The sequence below is a fragment of the Leucopleurus acutus genome (genome assembly GCF_964270905.1).
Source record: "Leucopleurus acutus genome assembly, chromosome: 9".
In the NCBI taxonomy this organism is placed as follows: domain Eukaryota; kingdom Metazoa; phylum Chordata; class Mammalia; order Artiodactyla; family Delphinidae; genus Leucopleurus; species Leucopleurus acutus.
Genome location: NC_139144.1, coordinates 103,714,832 through 103,737,303, shown reverse-complemented (window position 1 = coordinate 103,737,303; position 22,472 = coordinate 103,714,832). Strand labels below are relative to the sequence as shown.

Genomic DNA, 22,472 nt, shown 5'->3' with positions numbered 1-22,472 from the left:
GGAGAAGGATGTTCTCAGGCAAGAGCGATTCATCTCTGCCCATCTCGTTGCCCCGTCCGGCAAGAAAGGGGCGGGGGATGGGGGGCTTGTCCCACCCAGGGCAGCGGGCCCGGCACCGCGGCGCGCAGTGTGGAGACACACCGGCTGCCCTCGCCGCCTCCGGCTTGGCCCCAGAATAGTGCCTCCCGCTTGCCTCGGGCCCCGCGGGATCCCCCGGAAGAGCACAGCCAGCGAGCTCCGCGACTTCCTCTTGAGGTTCCCCCACCTCCCCACCTGAGTCCCACGGCCCCTCGACGCGTCAGGGCTTCCTTTAATTCCGTCCGTCTGTGGGCTGGCTGTGCGCAGCAGGCAGAGGGAGGCCTTTCTCACACTGTGTCTTTGCTGTGGGCAGCTTTGCTATGACTATAAGTTTGACTTTGAGGACGACCAGCACAAGATCCCCTGTCACTGTGGCGCCGTGAACTGCCGGAAGTGGATGAACTGATGCGTTCCCCGCTGTCTCAGAGGGCGGCTCGTCCCTAGGAAGGAGCGATTCAACACAGCATTTGAATTTCGCAGACGGAAAGAGGTTTTTGTTTTCTGTTTCGTGGCTTTGCGGAAACTAGCTTCTGGGAGTCCTGATTTCCTCCGTGCTGTAGGTTAGAGGAGCACCGGAGAAAGCCGGCCGAAGCAACTTTCCCGAAGTTGCTGAGGTTAAAGAATTACAGAATGGTCCAGCACTTTTTTTTTCTTTCTCTTTTCTTTCTTTTTTCTTTTTGAGGGTGGGTTTTGTTTCTCGTTATGCTTCTTTAGTCTCACTAAGGAGAAACTTTTACTGGGGCAAGAGCCGATGGCCGCCCTGCCCCGCCCCAGGGCAGAGGGCCTTCCTGTGAATGTAAGACTGAAATCACCAGCGAAAGGGAGACGTCCAAAGTGCTGGCCACCGCCTTATCTGAAAAAGGGGCAGGCCCTCTAATTTAAAAGTTTTTAAATAAAGTAGACACCACTGAACAAGGAATGTACTGAATGACTTCCTTAGGGATAGAGCTAAGGGATAATAACTTGCACTAAAATACATTTAAATACTTGATTCCATGAGTCAGTTTATTGTAGTTTTTGATTTCTGTAAAATAAGAGAAACTTTTTGTATTTATTATTGAATAAGTGAATGAAGCTATTTTTAAATAAAAGTTAGAAGAAAGCCAAGCTGCTGCTGTTACCTGCAAAACTAACAAACCCTGTTACTTTGTACAAATGTGTAAATATTTTGAGAAAAAATACAGTATAAAAATAGTTATTGACCAAATGCTACCAGGCTCTGCAGCAGCTCGGGTGCTTATAAAATGTTCATAGGGATGTTACAATATAATTTTGTTATTAAATATGCCATTATAATTATGTAATAACCAAAATTTCAACCTAGAGTGTTTGGGGTTTTTTGGAAACTACGGTCTGTTAGTACTTAATTGTTTTATACACCTTACTTCTCATAGAACAGAGTGTATGCTATGACTACAACTTTTATAGCCGTTTTGGTAATTTAAACTGATTTTTTCATATTATATTGTTGCATCCCTACTTCTTCAGTCAGGTTTTTTTGTGCTTACAATTTGTGATAACTGTGAATAACTGCTTAAAAATACCCCCAGTGGAGGCTGAATTTTTCCTCAGCAGAAGTAGTTTTGATTAGAACTTTGTTTCAAGCCACAAAGAATCATGTAAACATACTAGGATCATGTAGCAGGAACGCTAATCTAACTCTCTAGTCTTCTATTTAACACAAAAATTTGAAAAAGGAAAAAAAAAAAAAGGAGAGATGTGACTATGCTTGCAGCTGCAGGACCCCGGCAGTAGGGTTTTGGAAGATGTAATTTTCAACTGTGTTTGTATGAACAGTTTGTTTACATTTCTTTAATAAAAAAACACACTGTTTTGTGTTTGCTTGTAGAAACTTAATCAGCATTTTGAACCAGATTAGCTTTTTATTTTGTACTTAAAATTCTGGTACTGACACTTCACAGGCTAAGTATAAAATGAAGTTTTTGTGTGCACAACTCCAGTGGACTGTAAGCTGTTGGTATATTCAGTGACGCAGTTCTGAACTTGTAATGTATATGGCATGGTGTATTTTTATCTTACAGAATAAATCAATTGTATATATTTTTCTCTTGATAAATAGCTGTATGAAATTTGTTTCTTGAATATTTTTCTTCTCTTGTACAATATTCTGACATCCTACCAGTATTTGTCCTACCGGGTTTTCGTTTTGTTTTCTGTTCTGTATAATAGTATCTAATGTTGGCAAAAATTGAATTTTTTGAAGTATACAGAGTGTTATGGGTTTTGGAATTTGTGGACACAGATTTAGAAGATCACCATTTACAAATAAAATATTTTACATCTACAAAATGCTGCCTGAGTCTCTCTGTTGGCACTCTGATCACAGCTTGGAAGCTGACGAGCACTTGAACTTCACCGACAGCCTGGCCCAACCTTTCAGTGACTGGTGTGTGGACGTGATCAACTTGGTTCTCTCCCTTTTCAGATGAAGAGTTTAGATGTAAGTTCTAAGGGGGCTGCTAAGAATTGAAACTGCTCAGAATCCCATACAGTTTCCTACAACAGCTTGTGCTTCATGAAGAGCCTAAAACAGCTTCTGCACTGCGTGACTTTACAGAAGGTCTCCAAGCCCCCATCATCTGACCACTGCTTTTAAATGCCCGTCTGAAACGCCTCCCGTCTGTGAAGTTGTCCATCTGGACGCGGCTGGACACGGTCACGCCTGTGCCGGGCCGTAAAGCTCTTGCTCGGGGCGGCCTTTCCTTGGACCTCACGCTCGATTTCTCACCGTCCGACACACGAGGAAGGAAGCTTCAAGGCGTCGCCGCGCCAAGGCTCAAACGGGCAAGCGGGTGCTTCCGGCCGTCAGCTCTGCCGACCTGGATGGATCCGGCCTCCCAGGGAGAGGGGCGCGGGCCTGGGGCCGAGGAGAAGCGGAGCTCGCGAGTCTGCAGGAGGAAGCGGCATCGCACCAAAGCCCGGTGACAGGTGGCTGTCTCCGTAGGGCCAGCCGGTGCCTCAGACCCCAGGCGCCCCTTGCAGTGGGCCCTGCGGTGACACTGGGGCAGGAGGGGCCCCGTGGCCCCAGCTGTCAGCTGCCGCCGTTCCCTTGTTCTTTGACCACACACTCAACTCACCTACTCAGCGCCTGGAAGGACCAGAACGTGACACGGGTCCCTGCGTCACTGAGCTTGTAACCCGATGGGGACACAGACAAAGACAGGTGGTTCTTTTTTTTTTTTTTTTTTGCGTTACGTGGGCCTGTCACTGTTGTGGCCTCTCCCTTTGCGGAGCACAGGCTCCGGACGCGCAGGCTCAGCAGCCATGGCTCGCGGGCCCAGCCGCTCCGCGGCATGTGGGATCTTCCCAGACCGGGGCACGAACCCGTGTCCCCTGCATCGGCAGGCGGACTCTCAACCACTGCGCCACCAGGGAAGCCCAAGACAAGTGGTTCTTGAGCTGGCGATGGAGGAGGGAGGTGGGTGGGGGCCAGGAGAGGCCTCCCTGAGCAGCGAGGACTCAGGGCTGGCGGGACGCGTCCTGTTCCTGTCACGGTGGCTGGACCGGCACACGCCTCACCCGTGGTTCCTCAGGGTTCTCGAAACTTTCGTGATCTTCTGGACTGAGCCCACGGTCTCCTTGGTAGGAAGGGGGAAGAGCCCCTTCTCGCTGTCGTCGTGTCCCCCACTCCCGGTTCTCTGGGATCCCTGTCCCCCTGGCGTGTGCACCCGAGCTGCCGGAGGCGGCGGGGGTCTCGCTGGGCTGCGTCTCTCTCTCCCAGGAGGGTGTGGCGCTTGCCGCGCCGATGCAGCCGAGGCCTCCGGGGTCAGGTTCATGGCTCTTCGCTGCGGCCCAGACCACCCCCCCACCCCACCACCACCCCCCCGCCGCCCCGGGCAGGCTCCCGACTGGGCTTCTCACGTTCTCTCACTGCAGGTCAGGGTTCGCGTATTTGAAGACTTCCTTATGGCCCCAGAAGTTCTTCTAACCCGGTTCTTATCGCAGCCACTGAGGTGGGAAGTGTCTCCCCTGTGTTTCTTTGGCTACGACCGTCACCTGCTTTGCTCCATGAAAGTCCCAGCAGGCGCGGCACCCGCTGGCCCTCTGTTCCCCCACCACCGCTGGCCACGCGGCGCTCCCAGGCCTCTGTGGTCAGCCGGCTTGCCCTCTGCAGCCCCATCCAAACCTCCCCCTCCTCCACGCGGTGACAACTTCCCAAGCATCTGCCTCCTTCGCTTCAAAGCCAGGGACGGTCGGCAGCCCTGTCGCTATTACAGCAGCTTTTCCTGTGACCAGAAAAGTTACACTTCCAAGACTCGGTGTTTAGCTTCTTCTTCCCCAGAGCTGGTCCGCCAAGATTTCCTAACCCTGGAGGTGGCGGCACCGACATGCACCAACCATCTAGCTGTCCTCTGGGGCCTCACCTGCAGGACAAAGCGACCTGCTACCTCCTGCCCCGGACACGTGTGTTCAGGCCCCTGTGCGGTCCGCCTAGACTGCTCCCCCAGAAAGCCCTCCCCGCCCCCGTGAGCGCCGCATACGCGCAGAGCTTTAGTTTTTACTTGACAGTCTCACCAGCTGAGATCCGTCTTTGAGGGCAGGGACTGGCACTTTCAGCCTGAAGGAGAAGAAAGAAGAGCAGGTGTGTGGGTTCCTCACCTCTCCCTCCCCACCCCTGGCTTCCACTGGAGCCCAGCTGAATCCCTCCTCCCCCCGGCACAGGCGCAGCGTGCTCGCTGACCCCCTGCCCCCAGCAGCCCCTCCATCCCAGAGAGGGGCTTCCAGCTCCTGGAACCCAGCTGACAGAGGAACAGAGATGGTCAATTTCTGAAACAAAGTGATACATTACTCTTGACGGTGTAGATTAATATTTGACGTTTTGTAATTAAAATACCCTTATTTTTATTAAAAAATGTTTGTGTTGGGATAACGGAATCACTAGATGTCAGACCTAGAGATCGTGTAGCTCAGTGGTTTTCAATATTTTTAAGCAACAGAACGTTTACAAAATTATTTAGACCTTTATTCTAAGTAGTATTTGCACGTGGTGAAAATTCAAAATGTACCAGAAAGCACATAGTAAAAGCTAGGTCTCCTCTATGCCGTGTCTCTCAGCCAGTTTCCCCACCCACTGGAAACCACTGCTACTGTTTTCCTGCAGATCCGTCCAGAAATATTTTATGTGTATTCAAGCACATTCACCCACAGACACACACACATGTATAAAATGTCCATGTTTATCCTTAAAAACAAAAGGAGGGAGGGGTACAACAACCAAAACAACAAAACTAGAAGATGTTTAGGTCGTTGACAATTTTTCCTCATGAATAATGCTGTGATGGACATCTACAGGTATGTACCTCAAGTAAACTGCATTATAGCAATTTACTGGACTTTTAAATAAATGTTTTATTTGGGGATAATTTTAGATTTACAGAAAAGTTGCAAAGATAATACGGAGGGTTCCCTTGTCCCGTCTCCCCTAATGTTAATATTTTATAGAACATTCTTTTGGTCGAAATGAAGAGATTAACCTTGGTGCGTTCCTATTAAGTAAACTACATACGTTGTTCAGATTTCACCAGTGTTTTCAGTCACGTCCTTTTTCTGTTCCAGGACCCCATCCAGGCCACCACACTGCATTCGGTCACCGTGTCTCTTTGGTCCCCTCTGGTGACAGTGTCTCAGGTTGGCTTTGCTTTTCATGACCTTGACAGTTCTGATTTGACTGTTTCATTCCTCAGTATGTTCAAGTTTTCCTTTAAAACTTTCAGCACATTTTTATAAGAGCTATTTTTAATAACCGTTGAATGCTAATTCTGTCATCTCTTTCATTTCTGGGTCTCTTTAGTTACCTGATGGTTCTTTTTTCTCCTGCTGACCTGACACAGGTCGCATTTTCTTGCCTTTTCCACGTCTAGTGATTTTTACTGGATTCCAGAGTCTGCGCTTCCACGCTGAAGGCTGCATGGTGTGTGTTCTCGTTCTGGCAGCAGCTAAGCTGCTTCAGCGTTGGTCCCTCCTTTTGAAGCTGCTCTCCAAGCGTCCTTAGGATGAGCCTTAACTAGGCCTCACTGCTGAGGCCTGGCCCTTTGGGGGAACGTACGGATGCCCCTGTTACTCAGCGCCGTGTCTTGGCTGCGGTGATCTCTGGAAGTGGTTCAGTTCATAGCTTCCCAGGACTCGTTCTCTCCTTGGAACGTGTTCTCAGCTCAGCCTCGTGGGGTCATGATGACCTGTGAACAGTGATGTGGCCGGACTCAAGCAGAGACCCTTTCTCTGTGTGCTCCCTCCGGCCCTACATTCTGTGCTGCAAATTCTGGCCCCGTTGGCCTCCCCGAGCTGTTTTCCGTCTCAGTTCAGGGCAGAAAGCTGGGGTGAGGCGAGGCTCACCTTGTTCCCTGGACACTGTCCTGCAGTCCTGTGATCCCGTGTTTGAAAAGAGTCGTATTCTGTATCTTTTCCTACTTTTCTAGTGGTTTACCCCAGGAGGACAAGCCCAGACCCCACAGATGTAGTAATTTTCTCATTTCTTTCTGATCAAATTTTTTCCTTCTCATCAAATTCTGTTTTCTTTAAAGGCATTATTTACCATATTTCTTTACCCCTGCTGTGTTCCTTTTATTCATTTCTGAAATTTCTTTTAATTTCAGAATTTTGCTTGAGTTCTGTCATCTGTGAGTTTTCAAATTCTTCTTTATGTTGTCATTTCACACGACTTACGTCTTCTAGTTCGTTTTGAACGAGTGTTACAGTTTTGATGGATTCTGGGAGCCTGTCTTCCTGGTGTGCTTTCATTCTTTCTTCCCCACGTCACCTCAGCTTTTTCCCCTACTTGATGCAGTGGTCGTAGGACCGGGGCTGCAAGTACAAAGACTGTCGACAGGGATGTTTTCTAACTATGCTTTTTGTCTTTGTTTCTGTTGTATCCTTTATGTCAGAATTCCTAAGGGCCTGAAGGGACAGGATGTGCCCTCACCCCCATGTGGCAAGACGGGGGCTAACAGTGAATGCAGCTTTATTGCCTGGTGCTGGAGCCAGCCTGCTCGTTCTGCACACTGGGTAACCGGACCCTCTCTGAATGGGAGTGGACTGAGGGGCAAGGACTTCCCAGACTAGTATTGCTTCCTGCAGTGTAGACCAGCACAGTGACCGAACTGAATGTCCGTCCCTTCTAAAGGTGGGAAAAGTTTGGGTATAAATGAAAACAAGGGAAAACAGTAGCCGAGGGTAAAGGAGTGAATAAAGGGTTATGTGATGGGAATCTAATATTTCATTAGCACCTTGAGAGATGGTACCAGATGCCTCAAAGGGGGAAGCCATATATGGCTGGGACCACTCCTGCTTTTGGAACCTGACTGGACTGAACAGAAGCCTGCAAACCCGAGTGGCCTCACCCTGGGAGATTCTCATACGATATGATGACGGACTGGATGGTTGCTAAGGACTGAGTGGTCCAGTAACGTGCCATGCCTGTCGGCTTCTATGGTGGTTTTGCTACTGGGGATCCACGCTCGAAGACCGGGGGGTAAACTGCGCTACTGCGATTTGTAATCGATGCGTTTTTGGTCTCTGTCCCCATTTCTGGCAGACATCTCCTGAAAGCCTTGGAATAACGTGGATGATGAGAACGACAAAGGTGTCTTCCGTTGCGTGCGTGAACAGCGTGGTAGCGGCTGCCGGGAGTGCCTGGCCGCCGCCTCCGCAGCCACGCTTGAGCTGTCCTTTTTCTCCGTTGGACCGCTCCCGCACAATTTTTATTCTACTCTCAGCGGTTTCTCCCCAGTCTGGGGCCCTGACCTGGAAAGAAGCCGTGGCGGGAAGTTTCCAGAGTTCAGAGGCACTGGGGCGCGTGGGCCGCCTGCACTGCTCCCGGCTTAGCTGCTGCGCTCAGACTCACCACCGTGTTTCCAGCTGATACCTGTTCCCGATTTCGGTCTCTTTCGTGCTGGGATCCACCAGGTGCTCTGTTGCTGCTTCCTTTTGCTTTCTGTCTGTCATGTGCGTGGCAATAACACATAGGGCTTACAGCTGTTAGTTTGTTTCCCTACCCACTTTATTTTAGAGACGGTGAGGCTACCTTGTCACCTCGTTAGTTTGAAAACGTTATCCTCGGGTCTTTAGTTTGGCCGTGTAGCTGCTCTGACTGTACGTGGGTGTCGACTGGGGGAACATCTGAAAGCTGTGCTGCAACGGCTTCTCTGCCATCTCCTCAGAATGCACATCAGTCTTTTAGCATTTTAATGGGTGTGAAGTGGTATCTGACTGTGGCTTTACTTTGCATTTCCCTGATAACTGTGACATTTAACACCTTTTCATAGGCTGAGCCATTTTCTACATCTTTGGTGAAGCATCTATTCAAGTATTTTGTCCATTTTTTAAATTGGTTTAAATTAATTGAATTTTAAGCACTTTATACACTCTGGGTACTAGTCTGTGGTTTACCTTTTTGTTTTCTCAGTGGTGTCTTGAGCAGAAGCTTTTAATTTTGATGAAGTCCAATTCATTCATCTTTGACGACTACTTCTTCCAGTGAGTAATCTTTGCCTCCCCTAAAGTTATGAAGGTATTCTTCGTTTTCCTCTAAAAGCTGTATAGTTTTCTTTTCTCCATTTAGATCTGTGACCACCTTGAAGTAATTTTTGTGTGTGGTATAAGGTAGGGGTCAAGGTTCATTTCTGTCCATAGGGATATAAAATTCTTCCAGCACCATTTGTTGTAAAGATTATTTTTCCCCACTGGGTTTTGGTTCCTTTGCTGAAAATCAATTGCCCATATATGTGTGGGTCTGTTTTTGTTCCACCAATCAATTCTTTATCTGTAAGTCATTATCACGGTGCGTCTTGAATTGGTGCACGTGCTCCAACTTTGTTCTTTACAAAATTGCTTTGGCCACTCTTAGTCCTGTGCGTTTGCGTATAAATCTAAATTTGAAAGTTAGATTGTCACCTTCTACAGAAAGTCTACTGGGATTTTGATGGAGTATAGTATTAAATCTGTAGGTCAAATTGTAGAGAATTAACATCCTAACAATATTGAGTTTTCTAATGCATGAATATAGCATAGTTCTCCATCTCTTTAGGTTTTCTTTAATTTCTCTCAGCAATGTTTTGTATTTCTTATCGCACAAATCTTAAAATTAAGTTTTCATATTTTTGATGCTACTGTAGATTGCAGTTACAATCCCACTATTTTTTATTTTGAACTGTTCGTTGGTACTATATAGAGGTATAGTTCGTTTTTATTATTTTTTTAATAAGTTTGTGGGGTCTTTTTATTTTTATTTTTTTGGCCGCATGGCTTGTGAGAATCTTAGTTCCCCGATCAGGAATCGAACCCGGGCCCTTGGCAGTGAGAGAGTCCCAACCACTGGACCAGCAGGGCATTCCCACAATTCATTTTTATGTTGACCTTTTATCTTGTGATCCTGATAAAGTCCTTTACTCTATCTAGTAGTATTTTTGAAAACCCCCTGTGATTTTCTACACACTTGGTCATAGTCTGCAGATCGACAGTTTTATGTCTTCCTTTCCAATGTACATGCCTTTTATTGCTTTTTCTTGCCTACAGCAGTGGCTAAGGCTTTCACTACAAATGTTGCATGTAAGTAGTAAGTACGGGCATCCTTACCTTCTTACTAAACCAGTTTTTAATTTGTTTTTAATGATACTCTACCTATAGTTCTCCATAGATGCTCTTTATCAGGTTGAGGAGTTTTCCTTCCGTTCTAGTTTGCTGAGTTTTTTACTGTTAATGGGTATTGAATTCTGATTTTCCTGCAAGATCCTAAGCCTTTCTCTTATATTATTAAATCATAATTAACACTAATTCTCTAATCTTAAAGCAGCTTTGCATTCCTGGGATAAAACCCACTTGTTCATAATGTACCATCCTTCTTACATATACTGGATGTGATTTGCCAATATTTTGTAAGGGAATTTTAATTCCATATTCATGGAGGACACTGGCCTATGATTTCCTGGTGTACTGCTTTTAAGATGAATAGTTAAGCCTTGCTCATAACGTCAAAATTTCATGGAAGTTTTCCAGAAAAGGTTGTGTATTACTGACACAGTTTTTTCCTCCAGTGTTTGATAAAATTCATCAGTGAAACCATCTGTGCCTGCAGTTTTCTTTGAGGAAAGGTTTTTAAACTACAAATTCAATTTATTTAACAGGTGTAGGGACAGTCAGGGTATCTATTTCTTCTTCAAAGAAATTGTTTCTTTCAAGGAATTCATTTCATTTAAGATATCAAATTTATTGGCAGAAATGTGGTTCCTAATAAGCCCTTACTCATTTATAAAATACACTTTAGTTTTTTACAGCAATTTTAGGTTCACAGCAGAATCGAGAAGGAACTGTAGAGCACACAGCTTCCCCACCAACACCCCTGTGCCAGAGCGGGGTCTTCGTTAGAGCTCGTTAACCTGCCCTGACACATCACTGTCACCCGAAGCCCATAGCTGACGTTACAGTTCACTCTTGGTTTGGTGCCTTCTGTGGGTTTTAACTACCATTACGGTAGCATATGCAGGAGATTCACTGCCTGAGGAATCCTCTGTGTTCTGCCTATTCATCTTCCTCCCCCCGCCCGACCGCTGGCAGCAAGTGATGCTTTACTGTCTCCATGGTTTTCCTTTTTCCAGAATGTCACAGGGTTGGAAAAATACAGTACGTAGGTTTTTCAGGCGGCTTCTTTCTGTGTAATAACACATTTAAGATTCGTCCATGTTTTTTTCTGTGGCTGGATAGCTCATTTCTTTTCAGCACTAAATATTCCATTGTCTAGGTGTACCACAGTTTATTTATCCGTTCACCTACTGAAGGACATCTGAGTTGCTTCCAAGTTTTGGCAATGACAGATAAAGCTGCTGTAGACATCTGTGTGCAGGGTTTTGATCATATGATAAGAGTATGTCTGGTTTTGCAGGACTGCCGAACTATCTTCCAAAGAGGCTGCAGCCTTTTGTGTTCCCACAAGCGGTGAATGAGAGCGCCTGTTGCTTATCTTTTTTAACATCTGTAGAATCTCTAGTGAAGTTGCCACTCTCACGACTGATGCTGGTAATTTCTCTTTTTTTTTGGACTAGGGTTGTAACAGTTTGATTAATATTCTTGATCCAGCTTTTGGTTTCATTAATTTTTTATTTTCTCTTTCATTCATTTCCATCCTAATATTTAATATTTCCTCTGCTTCTCTGCTCTTCTAACTTGCTCTTCTTTTCCTACTTTAAAGCGGAAGCTTGTCATTGATTTTAAACTTTTATTCTTTTCTAATACAGCCTAGTTTGTAAAGTTTCCAAGTACTGAGTTAGCTACATCCTACAGTCTTTGGTATGTTGTGTTTTCATCTTCAGGCCGCTGAAAATAGCCCTTTGATTTCTCCTTTGACCTACAGAGTATTGGGAAGTATGTTCTCGGCTGATTTTCAAATAGTTGAAGATTTTCCAGGTATTTTTTATTGGCTGATTGATTGATTGCCGCACCGTGCGGCTTGCGGGATCTCAGTTCCCCAACCAGGGATTGAACCCAGGCCCTCAGCAGTGAAAGCAGAGTCCTAACCACTGGACCACCAGAGAATTCCCCCAGGTATCTTTTTATTATTGATTTCTATTACTGTTATTCTTGTTATTGATTGCTAATATAATTTGCATGAGTTGAATTTGTATAAGTCTGTATAAAAAGTTTATGGACATTTCTTTAGTATCCTGGAATATGATCTCTGTTGGTAAATATTTCACGTGTACTCGAAAAGAATGAGTATTCTCTGTCAAGCTGGTTAATAGTACTGTTCAGGTTTTCCATATCCTACCGTTTCATCCAGTTGTTTGATGATGTATGTTGATATTTTGAAGTTGTGTTATTATGTATGTAAATGCTAGACATTATTTCCTCTTAATGAATTGACACCTTTATCATTATGAAACAACGCTCTTTATCCCTAGGAATATTCTTTGCTCTGACTTCCTTTGTCTAATATTAATACAGCCACTCTAGGTGTCTTCCAATTGGTGTTCAACAGGCATGTACATATTTTCCCGTCCTTTCCTTTTTAATTCACTTGTGTCGTCATCTTCAGAGGGAGGTTCTGATAGGCAGCATATAGTTGGATCTTGCATTTTTATCCAATCTAACTGGGGGCACTTAGACCCAGTTACAAAAAAAAAAATTATTTTTTATTGAGGTATAGTTGATGTACAGTGTTATATAAGGTTCAGGTGTACAACATAGTGATTCAGTTTTTAAAGGTTATACTCCATTTACAGTTATAAAATATTGGCTATATTCCATGTGCTGTACAATATATCCTTGTAGCTTATTTTATACATAGTAGTTTGTACCTCTTAACCCCCTAACCCTGTCTTCCCCCCCCACCCCCTTCCCTCTCCCCACTGGTAACCACTAGTTTGTTCTCTGTATCTGTGAGTTGGTTTCTTTTTTGTTATATTCACTAGTCTGTTTTATTTTTTAGATTCCACATATAAGTGATATCAGAGTATTTGTCTTTCTCCGACTTATTTCATTTAGCATAATACCCTCCAAGTACATCCATATTGTTACCAATGGCAAAATTTCATTCTTTTTTGTGGCTGAATAGTATTCCATTGTGGGTGTGTGACTGTGTGTGTGTGTACACACATCTTTATCCATTCACCTGCTGGTGGACACTTAGGTTGTGTGCATATCTTGACTATGGTATATAATGCTGCTATGAACACTGGGGTGCATGTATTTTTTCGAATTAGTGTCTTTTCTTCTTCAGATACATGCCCAGGAGTGGGATTGCTGGATCATACGGCAACTCTATTTTTAGTTTTTTGGGAAAGATCCATACTGTTTACCACAGTGGCTGCACCAATTTGTGTCCTCACCAACAGCAGTGGTCCCCAACCTTTTTGGCACCAGGGACTGGTTTCATGGAAGATAATTTTTCCATGGATGGCAGGTGGGGGGATGGTCCAGGTGGTAATGCAGGCGATGGGGAGTGGCAGATGAAGCTTTTGCTTTGATTTGTAAATACCGAAAAATCCTTGCATCCTTGAGATATACCCCACTTCATCATGGTGTTTGATCCTCTTAGTATACTGTTATTTTTTAAATTAATTAATTAATTAATTAATTTATGGCTACATTGGGTCTTCATTGCTGCACGCGGGCTTTCTCTAGTTGCGGCGAGCGGGGGCTACTCTTCGTTGCGGTGCATGAGCTTCTCATTGCGGTGGCTTCTCTTGTTGCAGAGCACGGGCTCTAGGCGCAAGGGCTTCAGTAGTTGTGGCTCGTGGGCTCTAGAGCGCAGGCTCAGTAGTTGTGGCGCACGGGCTTAGTTGCTCCGTGGCATGTGGGATCTTCCCGGACCAGGGCTTGAACCCATGTACCCTGGATTGGCAGGCGGATTCTTAACCACTGCGCCACCAGGGAAGTCCATGTGTTTTTCTTGATGAGTCTGGCTAAAGGTTTATCAGTTTTGTTATCTTTTCAAAGAACCAACCTTAGTTTCATTGATCTTTCCTATGTTTTTTTTCTAGTCTCTACTTCATTTATTTCTGCTCTGATCTTTCTTTCCTTCTACTAATGTTGAGTTTTGTTACTCTTTTTCTAGTTCCTTTAAGTGTAAGGTTAGGTTGTTTGAGATTTTTCTTGTTTCCTGAGGTAAGCTCCTATTGCTGTAAACTTCCTTCTTAGAACTGCTTTTGCTGCATCCCATAGATTTTGGATCATTGGGTTTTCATTTGCCTCTGGGTATTTTTTTTATTTCCTCTTTGTTTTTTTCATAGATCCAGTGGTTATTTAGTAGTTTATTATTTAGCCTCCACGTGTTTGTGGTTTTTGCAGGGTTCTTTTCTTGTAGTTGATTTCTAGTCTCATACTGTTGTGGTTGGAAAAGATGCCTGACATGATTTCATTCTTAAATTTGCCAAGGCTTGGTTTGTGGCCTAGCATGTGATGTATCCCGGAGAAAGTTCCCCCATGCACTTGAAAGAATGTGTATTCTGCTGCTTCTGGATGGAATGTTCTATACAAATCTGTTAAGTCCATCTGATCTGTCATTTAAGGCCAATGTTTCCTTATTGATTTTGTTTGGATTATCTGTATATTGATATAAGTGGGGTGTTAAAAGTCCCCTACTATTGTTGTGTTACTGTTGATTTTCCCCTTTACATCTGTTAATATTTGCTATTATGTATTTAGGTGCTCCTATGTTGGGTGCATATATGTTTACAATTGTTAAATCATCTTCTTGAACTGAGCCCTTGATCATTATGTAATGTCCTTCTTTGTCTCTTGTAACAGTCTTTGTTTTAAAGTCTATTTTGTATGATGTAAGTAGTGCTACTCTGTCTTTGACTTCCGTTTGCATGGAATACGTTTTTCCATTCCCTCACTTTCAGTCTGTGAGTGTCCTTGGATCTGAACTTAGTCTCTTATAGGCAGCATATGTACAGGTCTTGTTTTTGTATCCATTCAACCACTCTGTGTCTTTTGATTGAAACATTTAGTCCATTTACATTTAAAGTAATCAGTAATATGTACGTTCTTATTGTCATACTGTTTTTGTAGGTCTTTTTTGTTCCTTCTTTTGTTTTTCTCTCTTGTGATTTGATGGCTATCTTTAGCGTTATGCTTGGATTCCTTTTCCCTTTTTGTGTATCTGTTATAGACTTTTGGTTTGTTGCTACCATGAGATGTGTGTATATATGAGTATGTATGTATATATGTATGTTTTCAGTTACTGATCTCTCGATTTCAAATGCATTTTAACAGTCCTGCATTTGTACTCCCCTCCCCTCATGATTACTGTTTCTGATGTCATATTCTGCACCTAATTATTTTGTGTATTCCTTAACTGCTTATTGTGGATATAAATGATTTTACAACTTTGTCTTTTAACCCTAACTTTGTACATGGGTGATTTCCTACCTTTATTTTTGCCTTCACTGATGAGCTGTTTCGTTTCATAATTTTCATGTTTCTAGCTGTGGCTTTTCCTTTTCCGCTTAGAAAAGTTCCATTAACATTTCTTGTAAAGCTGGTTTGGTGGTGCTGAACTCTTTCAGCTTCTGCTTCTCTGTAAAACTTTCTGATTTCTCCATCAAATCTGAATGAGAGCCTTGTTGGGTAGAGTATTCTTGGTTGTAGGTTTTCCCCTTTTATCACTTTAAATATACCATGCCTCTCCCTTCTGGCCTGCAGTGTTTCTGCTGAAAATTCAGCTGGTATTATGGGAGCTCCCTTGTAAGTAACTTGTTGCTTTTCCCTTGCTGCTTTAAATATTTTCTCTTTAATTTCTGCCATCTCAATTACAATGTGTCTTGGTGTATTCCTCCTTGGGTTAACCCTGTATGGGGTTCTCTGTGCTTCCTGGACCGAGATATCTGTTTCCTTTCCCAAGTTAGGGAAGTTTTTGGCTATTGTGTCTTCAAATATGTTCTCAGTGCCTCTCTCTCTTTTCTCCTTCTGGAACCCCTATAATGTGAATATTAGTGCATTTGTTGATGCCCAAGAGGTCTCTCAAACTGTCCTCATTTCTTTTCATTCTTTTTTTCTGTTCAGCACCAGTGATTGATTTCCACCACTGTCTTCCAGCTCATTGTTCCTCTGTATCAGTTAGTCTACTGTTTTTTTTGTTGTTTTTGTTTTTTCTTTTGTGGTACGCGGGCCTCTCGCCGTCGTGGCCTCTCCCGTTGCGGAGCACAGGCTCTGGACGCGCAGGCTCAGCGGCCATGGCTCACGGCCCCAGCCGCTCCGCGGCATGTGGGATCTTCCCGGACCGGGGCACGAACCCGCGTCCCCTGCATCGGCAGGCGGACTCTCAACCACTGCGCCACCAGGGAAGCCCCATTTAGTCTACTATTAATTCCTTCTAGTGTACTTTGCACTTCAGTTACTGAATTCCTCATGTTAGGAGGTTCTTTGTATTCCCTCTTTGTTAAAAGCTTCTAGCTTCTTGCCCTGTGCACCCATGCTTCTCCAAGCTCCTTCATCATCTTTACAACCACTACCCTCAGCTCTTTTTGGGTAGGTCGCCTGTCTCCACGTCCACTTAGTTCTTCTTGGTCCTCTGTTGGGAACATGTTCCTCTGTCACCTCCTTTTGCCTAATGTCCTATTTGTATGTATCTTGTAGGTTGGTTACATCTCCCAATCTTGGTGAAGGAGGCTTTTGTAGGAGATACCTACGCGAGCAGCATACTCCCCTCTCCTCACCAGAGCTGTGTGCCTTGGGGTTTCCCCTATGAGGGCTGTGTGGGTCCTTCTGTTGTGGCGGGCTGACTACTGTGGGCAGTCTAGTAGGCTCGGCCCTGCCTTGTGCAGAGGCTGCTGGTTGACAGGGCTGAGTCGCGAGGTGTCTGGCTGCAGACCCCCTGCCCACAGGTGGGTGAAGCCAGGCCCTGGAGTTAGTGCCAGCCTACTGGTGGACAGAGCAAGGTCCTGCAGTCTGGTTCCAGGGTCCAGGAGTCCCACAGCTGGTATCAGATTGCTGATACCAGATTGCTGGGTAGGGCCAGTTCCTGACAGTTGGCTGCAGGGTCCAGGATGTCCTGAAACTTACGTTGGCCTGCTAGTGGGCAGGGCCAGGGCCCAGCTAGTCCCAGGTCAGGATCTAACCTGCTAGTAGGTGGACTGGGGCCGCAGGCTGCAGGGCTTTGGTTTTCTTTTGGCTGGTGGATGAGGCTGGTTCTGAGGCTAGAGCAGGCCTGTTGACGGGAGGCACGGGGGCCCAGGGTCTTTGACTGGAGGTTCCTGGGTCTTGTGCCTGCACACTGGTGTTGGGGCCAAGTCCTGGGCCCTCTGGTGGGCAGGGCCATGTCCAGGGGCAGCCAGCTCAGGGGGTCTTAAGGCAGCCTGTCTGTTGGTGAGTGGGGCTGTGCCTGTGCCCAAACTTAGCTGCTTGGCCTGAAGTGTGCCAGCACTAGTGCCTGCAGGCTGTTGGGCCAGAGCACGGCTGGGTCCTGAGGCTAACAGGCTAGAGGGAGGATTCCAAAATGGTGCTTACCAGCACCAGTGTCCCCATAGAACTAGCTGCCAGAAATGGCTGCCACCAGCATCTGTGTCCCCAGGGGGAGCTCCAGTTGCCTCCTGCCTCTCCCAGAGACTCTGCAAGATCAGCAGGTAGGTCTGACCCAGGCTCCTTCCAAATTACTGCTTCTGCCCTGGATTCCCGGAGCATGTGAGATTTTGCGTGCATCCTTTAAGGGTGAAGGCTGTAACTCCCTCAGCCCTCTGTGACTCCTGAAAGCAAGCCCCCTGGCCTTTAAGCCAACTACTCTCTTGGAGCTTGTCTTCCGTCTTCCCAGTGTGAGACCCCCGGGCTGGGGAGCTCAGCGTGGGGTTTGGACCCTTCACACTCCTTTCCTAGGACCTTTACAATTGTAGTTAGTTTTTCTCCCATTTGTGGGTCACGCACCCAGGGTATGGGACTTGACTGCAATGGCGACTCCATCCCTCCTACCTGTCTCGTTGTTTGGTTGTAGTAGCTCTTTTCTGGTTGGTCGGTTCTGGTCTTTATCATCAATGGTTGTTCTGCAAATAGTTGTAATTTTGGTGTGCCCATTAGAGCAGGTGAGTTCAGGGTCTTTCTACTTCGCCATCCTGGCCAGTCTCCCCCTAACTTAGGAGCTTCCAAGGTGCCACGGGGGCTGGACTTCGTTTCCAAGAGTTGAGGGCCCTCACGCAGGTCGTCTGACACCACTTGGTGAGGCCGTGTGGACACAAGCCAGGGTCAACTGGACCCATTTACATTTAATCAAATTACATTTAATGTGATTTTGTTGTATTTGATCATCTTGCTTTTTGTATCCTATATGTACCACCATCTGGTCTTTAAAGTTAAATGACAGACAAAATGTTTAGTATAAATACGAACAATATATTATTCTCCAGCATGTTTCAAATTGGTACTTAAACTGCTTTGTGTGTCCAGATAAAATAACTGAAAAAATACCCTATGAGACTATGTCTCCTCTGAGATGTAATTTTGGTGGGGAAAAACTCACTTTATATTAGGACATTTACAGTATATACAGATGATTCCTAAATTTATATCTCTAACTGAAATATATCTTCTGAAATCCTGACCTCTATATCCAAATAACTTTAACACCTATTTAACAACTCTACCTGGGTGTTTCACAGGTAACTTTAAAGTATTCAAATTCACATACGTTCAGCTTCAGACTCACACAGTTCAAGGTAAGAAACTGAAACATCCCTAAGGTTAGGGCTGCCACCTACCTATTATTGGTTCATCAGCCGAATCCCTGTGCATTTCTTACCATGTAGCACGTACACAGGATAACTCAGACCAGAGACCCCAATACAAAATGAAAGAGAAGACAAGAAATCCTAGATAATTAAAAGGATCCTTTATTGTAAATGTATATAGTACCATAATTCATCAAAATAATTTATAATAGTTAACTCTCTTAAATATAATCTTATAAATGATGCCTTCTGAAGTTAAACGTAATGTGGATTCAATCAGTTTATTTAAAACTATTTAGAACATGGTATTAGAAATTTAAAAAAAAATTAACTGTCATCTACAAAATCTTCTAAGAAAGGAAATCATGACAAGTTCCTGATCAGATAAACGCCACTCCATTATTTAAGGGGATTAAAAGGAAGCATAAATAAATTTGAATAGACATGTCAATTTCCTGGGCTTTATCCTTCTATACACACCTGACTCTTTAGAGAGTTAATACTGCATTCTGGTTTCCTACCGTAAGTAAGAAATTCCTTAACAGCAGTTGAGAAATGACCTGAACCTCTTGGTGAACCATACTTCTTCACCTCCCGATGGTCCCTCGGGGCTGTGACCTCTACTGTGGCTGCTGTCTCACCTCTGCTAGGGTCCCAGGCGTCTCCATGTTGAGGACAAGCGTGACAAATCACCGTTCCAGCCACAGCGTCCACCCTAACCTTCCAAATGCCACTGCTGTGACGAGGAGCCATCACAGATGGCCATGGCGACAAAGCCTCTGCGACTCAGTGGATCGACCGCTCTCAGGCACTGTCCAACTGACACCTGGTACAGCCGATTATTCCTCTGAAAATAAAGTGGTGGCAAGAAAAAAATACCACCAGTTACTTGCTTTAAGTTAAAAAACTTATTGCCAGAATATGGTAAAGAAGAGACAGTAATCTAGAAGAGACGTGGAACATTTCACATTACTTACTTATTTACGGGATGCTACAAACTCAGAACCTTCTACAAGGTAAGCAGGACATGAGCCCCTCTGCCGTGCTCCCTCCCTCAGCCTTGTCTGTCTCCTCACCCCAAAGGTCCACTGCTGGGATCCTCCTGACCCGTGGCATTTCATGAGTCGTGGGGGGTCTGATGAGCGAGTCTCTGACATATCCAGGCAAAGGAGATTGTTTAAAACCAATTCGTGCTCTTCATTATAAATCCAAATCTAAGGAAGAAAATGAAAGATCAAAACCTCAAGTTTTGCTTCAGATTCTGAAAAGCAGACGGCACGACACTTCACACATTTGTGGAAGAAGGGATTTATTTTGTATGGTCTCTTGCAGCAGGAACAGACCAGCTTAGTTATCTGAAAATGGAGTGAATTAACACAAGAGAAAGTGAGGTGCAATTCCAGGAAGACATGTGAGCAGTGGTTGAATTAACTTAATTGACTGTATTTGAGCACAAGATTGTAGATCTTCCCCAATTCCAGGATTTCGCAATTACACAATGCTTTTAATTCTCACACTGTGTAGAACTGAAGGAGCCCAGTGAGGCGGCTGGTTTGCCTTCTGTACAAAGAAAACACATGAGGCTGTGATTTTCACATTTCCCTCATCTGTTGGGCAGTGATGACTGTGCATAAGCTGTCATATCCCACCATCCTGTGGAACAGTATACTCTATTCCCGGCTCATAATAACATTTGCACTGAGATTACAATTTCACTGATGGCCCCAAGGCAGGATTCTCCTTAGACGTGCAAATGATCTTTGAGGATAGTTGTCTTTATGGTGTCTCAGATTATTTTCAAGAACAAAGGCCTGAAACTGGCTGAAATGGCCAAGTGCAATGAATAAATTTATTCTCCAACATGCACCATCACTAAATTGAAAAGGAAAACATTTTCTCCTATCCTCTGAATTATTTTATTCATTACTGCTTCTACCTACAGGCCCAAAACGTATGTGTGCTGCCTCTTGGTACGAAGAGAAGGCTCCCCATCGGCGCCATGACAGCCCCAGTAAACACAGACGCTGATGCTTTATAATCTCCACACGTGGCTCCGGAGCGCTGGGAGTGTGTCACATGTGACTGAGGAAATGAAATCTAACTAAAATGAAATAAAATTACCAATTCAACAGCCACATGTGCTAGGGTGTAAGTGCAATTCTGTGCAGCCACAACATAGTACAGACAGGAGAGTGTAACTCCATCTCCTCAAACCTCTTGCAGTTTCTGGAACAAATTTCACCAATCTCATCCTACCACAACCTAAACCACCAAAACCTCACTACAATTTAACACTTCCACGTCTACAACACTGACACCTCTCGCACCCAGACGTGGCACAAAACCCTCTTTAAACCATGTTTTCCAGTAATGTTAACACCTTAGATAGCATGCATGAACTCTCCTAGAAATAAGATGTGATCTATGAAATTTCAAAGGACACACTCTATCCAAAAAGGGCCCAAGTGTTCTTTTCATTCTTGAATGACCCCGTCCACCACTCAGATGGAAACGTAAGTAAATGAAGCTTGCTTACTTACGACATGTTCTGAGCATTAGAGTCTTGAGGCACTACAACTAGGAGATTAGACCAATGTTAGGTTATGCTATTTTATCAGATACAAAGCAGTTTGCAATAAGTTTTCTGCTTATTTTTAGGTTCACTTAATATCGCTGAAAGGACACATAAGTTGAGAATAAATTATTTGAATGACATGAATTGAAATTGTGCTGTTTCCTCTGATGAACTACTAAAAATCAGTTAGGAAAACTCAATTTCACAGAAAACTCTACAAAAGATATTCTGATTCATCCAATGCAGATTTAATGTTCTGGGCCAGAAAGAAGATGCATGTCCTTTGCCATTTCTAACAAATTCATATAGCTTTCAATTAATTCTATATAACTCAAATTCATTCTGTGTAACTGCAAAGTACAAATAATTCTCTAAACAAACAAAATATTACTATGACAAACAATGACCAGAGGTAGGGAAAATGTACAAAGGAGACCACAACAGTATTAGATAGATGATCTCTAAAATCTCTAAAATCATTCCCAGCGTAAACAACTTAACTTCAGCAAGTGGTGCTGGGAAAGCTGGACAGCCGCATGTAAATCAGTGAAGTTAGAACACACCTTCACACCATACACAAGACTTAAATACAAGACACGATACCATAAAACTCCTAAAAGAGAACACAGGCAAAGGCAAAACATTCTCTGACATTAATTGTACCAATGTTTTCTTAGGTCAGTCTCCCAAGGTAAAAAAAAAAAAGCAAAAATAAACAAATGGGACCTAATCAAACTTACAAGCTTTCTGTATAGCAAAGGAAACTGTAAGCAACGAAAAGACAGCCTACAGACAGGGAGAAAATATTTGCAAATGATGTGACTGACAAGGGCTTAATTTCCAAAATATACAAACAGCTTATACAACTCAACAACAACAAAAAGAAACAACCCAATCGAAAAATGGGCACAAGGCCTAAACAGACATTTCTCCAAAGAAGACATACAGATGGCCAACAGGCACATGAAAAGATGCTCAACGTTGCTACTTATAAGAGAAATGCACATCAAAACTACAATGAGGTACCACCTCACACTGGTCAGAACTGCCATCATTAAAAAGTCTACAAATAACAAATGCTGGAGAGGGTGTGGAGAAAAGGGGAACCCTCCTACATTGCTCGTAGGAATGACTGGTGCAACCACTATGGAAAACAGTACGGAGGTTCCTCAAAAAACTAAAATAGAGCTGCCATATGACCCAGCAATCCTACTCCTGGGCATATATCCGGAGAAAACCATAATTTGAAAAGATACATGCACCCCAATGTTCACAGCAGCACTATTCACAGTAGCCAAGACATGGAAACAACCTAAATGTCCATCAACAAATGAATGGATAAAGAAGATGTGGCACATATACATAATGGGATACTACTCAGTCATAAAAAAGAATGAAATAATGCCGTTTGTAGCAACATGGATGGACCTAGAAATTATCATACTAAGTGAAGTCAGAAAGAGAAAGACAAATATCATATGGTATCACTTATTTGTGGTATCTAAAAAAAAATGATACAAATGAACTTACCTACAAAACAGACACAGAGAACAGACTTGCGGCTGCCAAGGGGGTGGGGAGTTGGGAGAGGGATAGATTGGGAGTTTGGGATTAGCAGATGCAAACTATTATATAGAGAATGGATAAACAAC

The 22,472-nt window shown here is 44.2% G+C and overlaps 2 protein-coding genes across 11 annotated transcripts in view; one reads left to right on the top strand and one right to left on the bottom strand.

Moving 5' to 3' along the window:
* The window catches only part of KMT2C (lysine methyltransferase 2C), a 293,955-nt gene extending 291,406 nt beyond the window's left edge, over positions 1-2,549 (top strand). For all 10 annotated transcript variants that reach the window (XM_082846696.1, XM_082846698.1, XM_082846705.1 and 7 more), the window contains one exon: positions 392-2,549. In XM_082846696.1, the coding sequence (XP_082702822.1) occupies positions 392-484 (93 nt within the window). In that variant the 3' untranslated portion in view covers positions 485-2,549. The remainder of the gene's footprint in view (positions 1-391) is intronic.
* Positions 2,550-17,808: 15,259 nt separating this feature from the next.
* The window catches only part of GALNT11 (polypeptide N-acetylgalactosaminyltransferase 11), a 54,939-nt gene continuing 50,275 nt past the window's right edge, over positions 17,809-22,472 (bottom strand). The window contains exons 11-12 of the mRNA XM_082846712.1: positions 19,322-19,459; positions 17,809-19,092 (exon numbers count right to left, since the gene is read on the bottom strand). Of these exons, the coding sequence (XP_082702838.1) occupies positions 18,961-19,092; positions 19,322-19,459 (270 nt within the window). The 3' untranslated portion in view covers positions 17,809-18,960. The remainder of the gene's footprint in view (positions 19,093-19,321; positions 19,460-22,472) is intronic.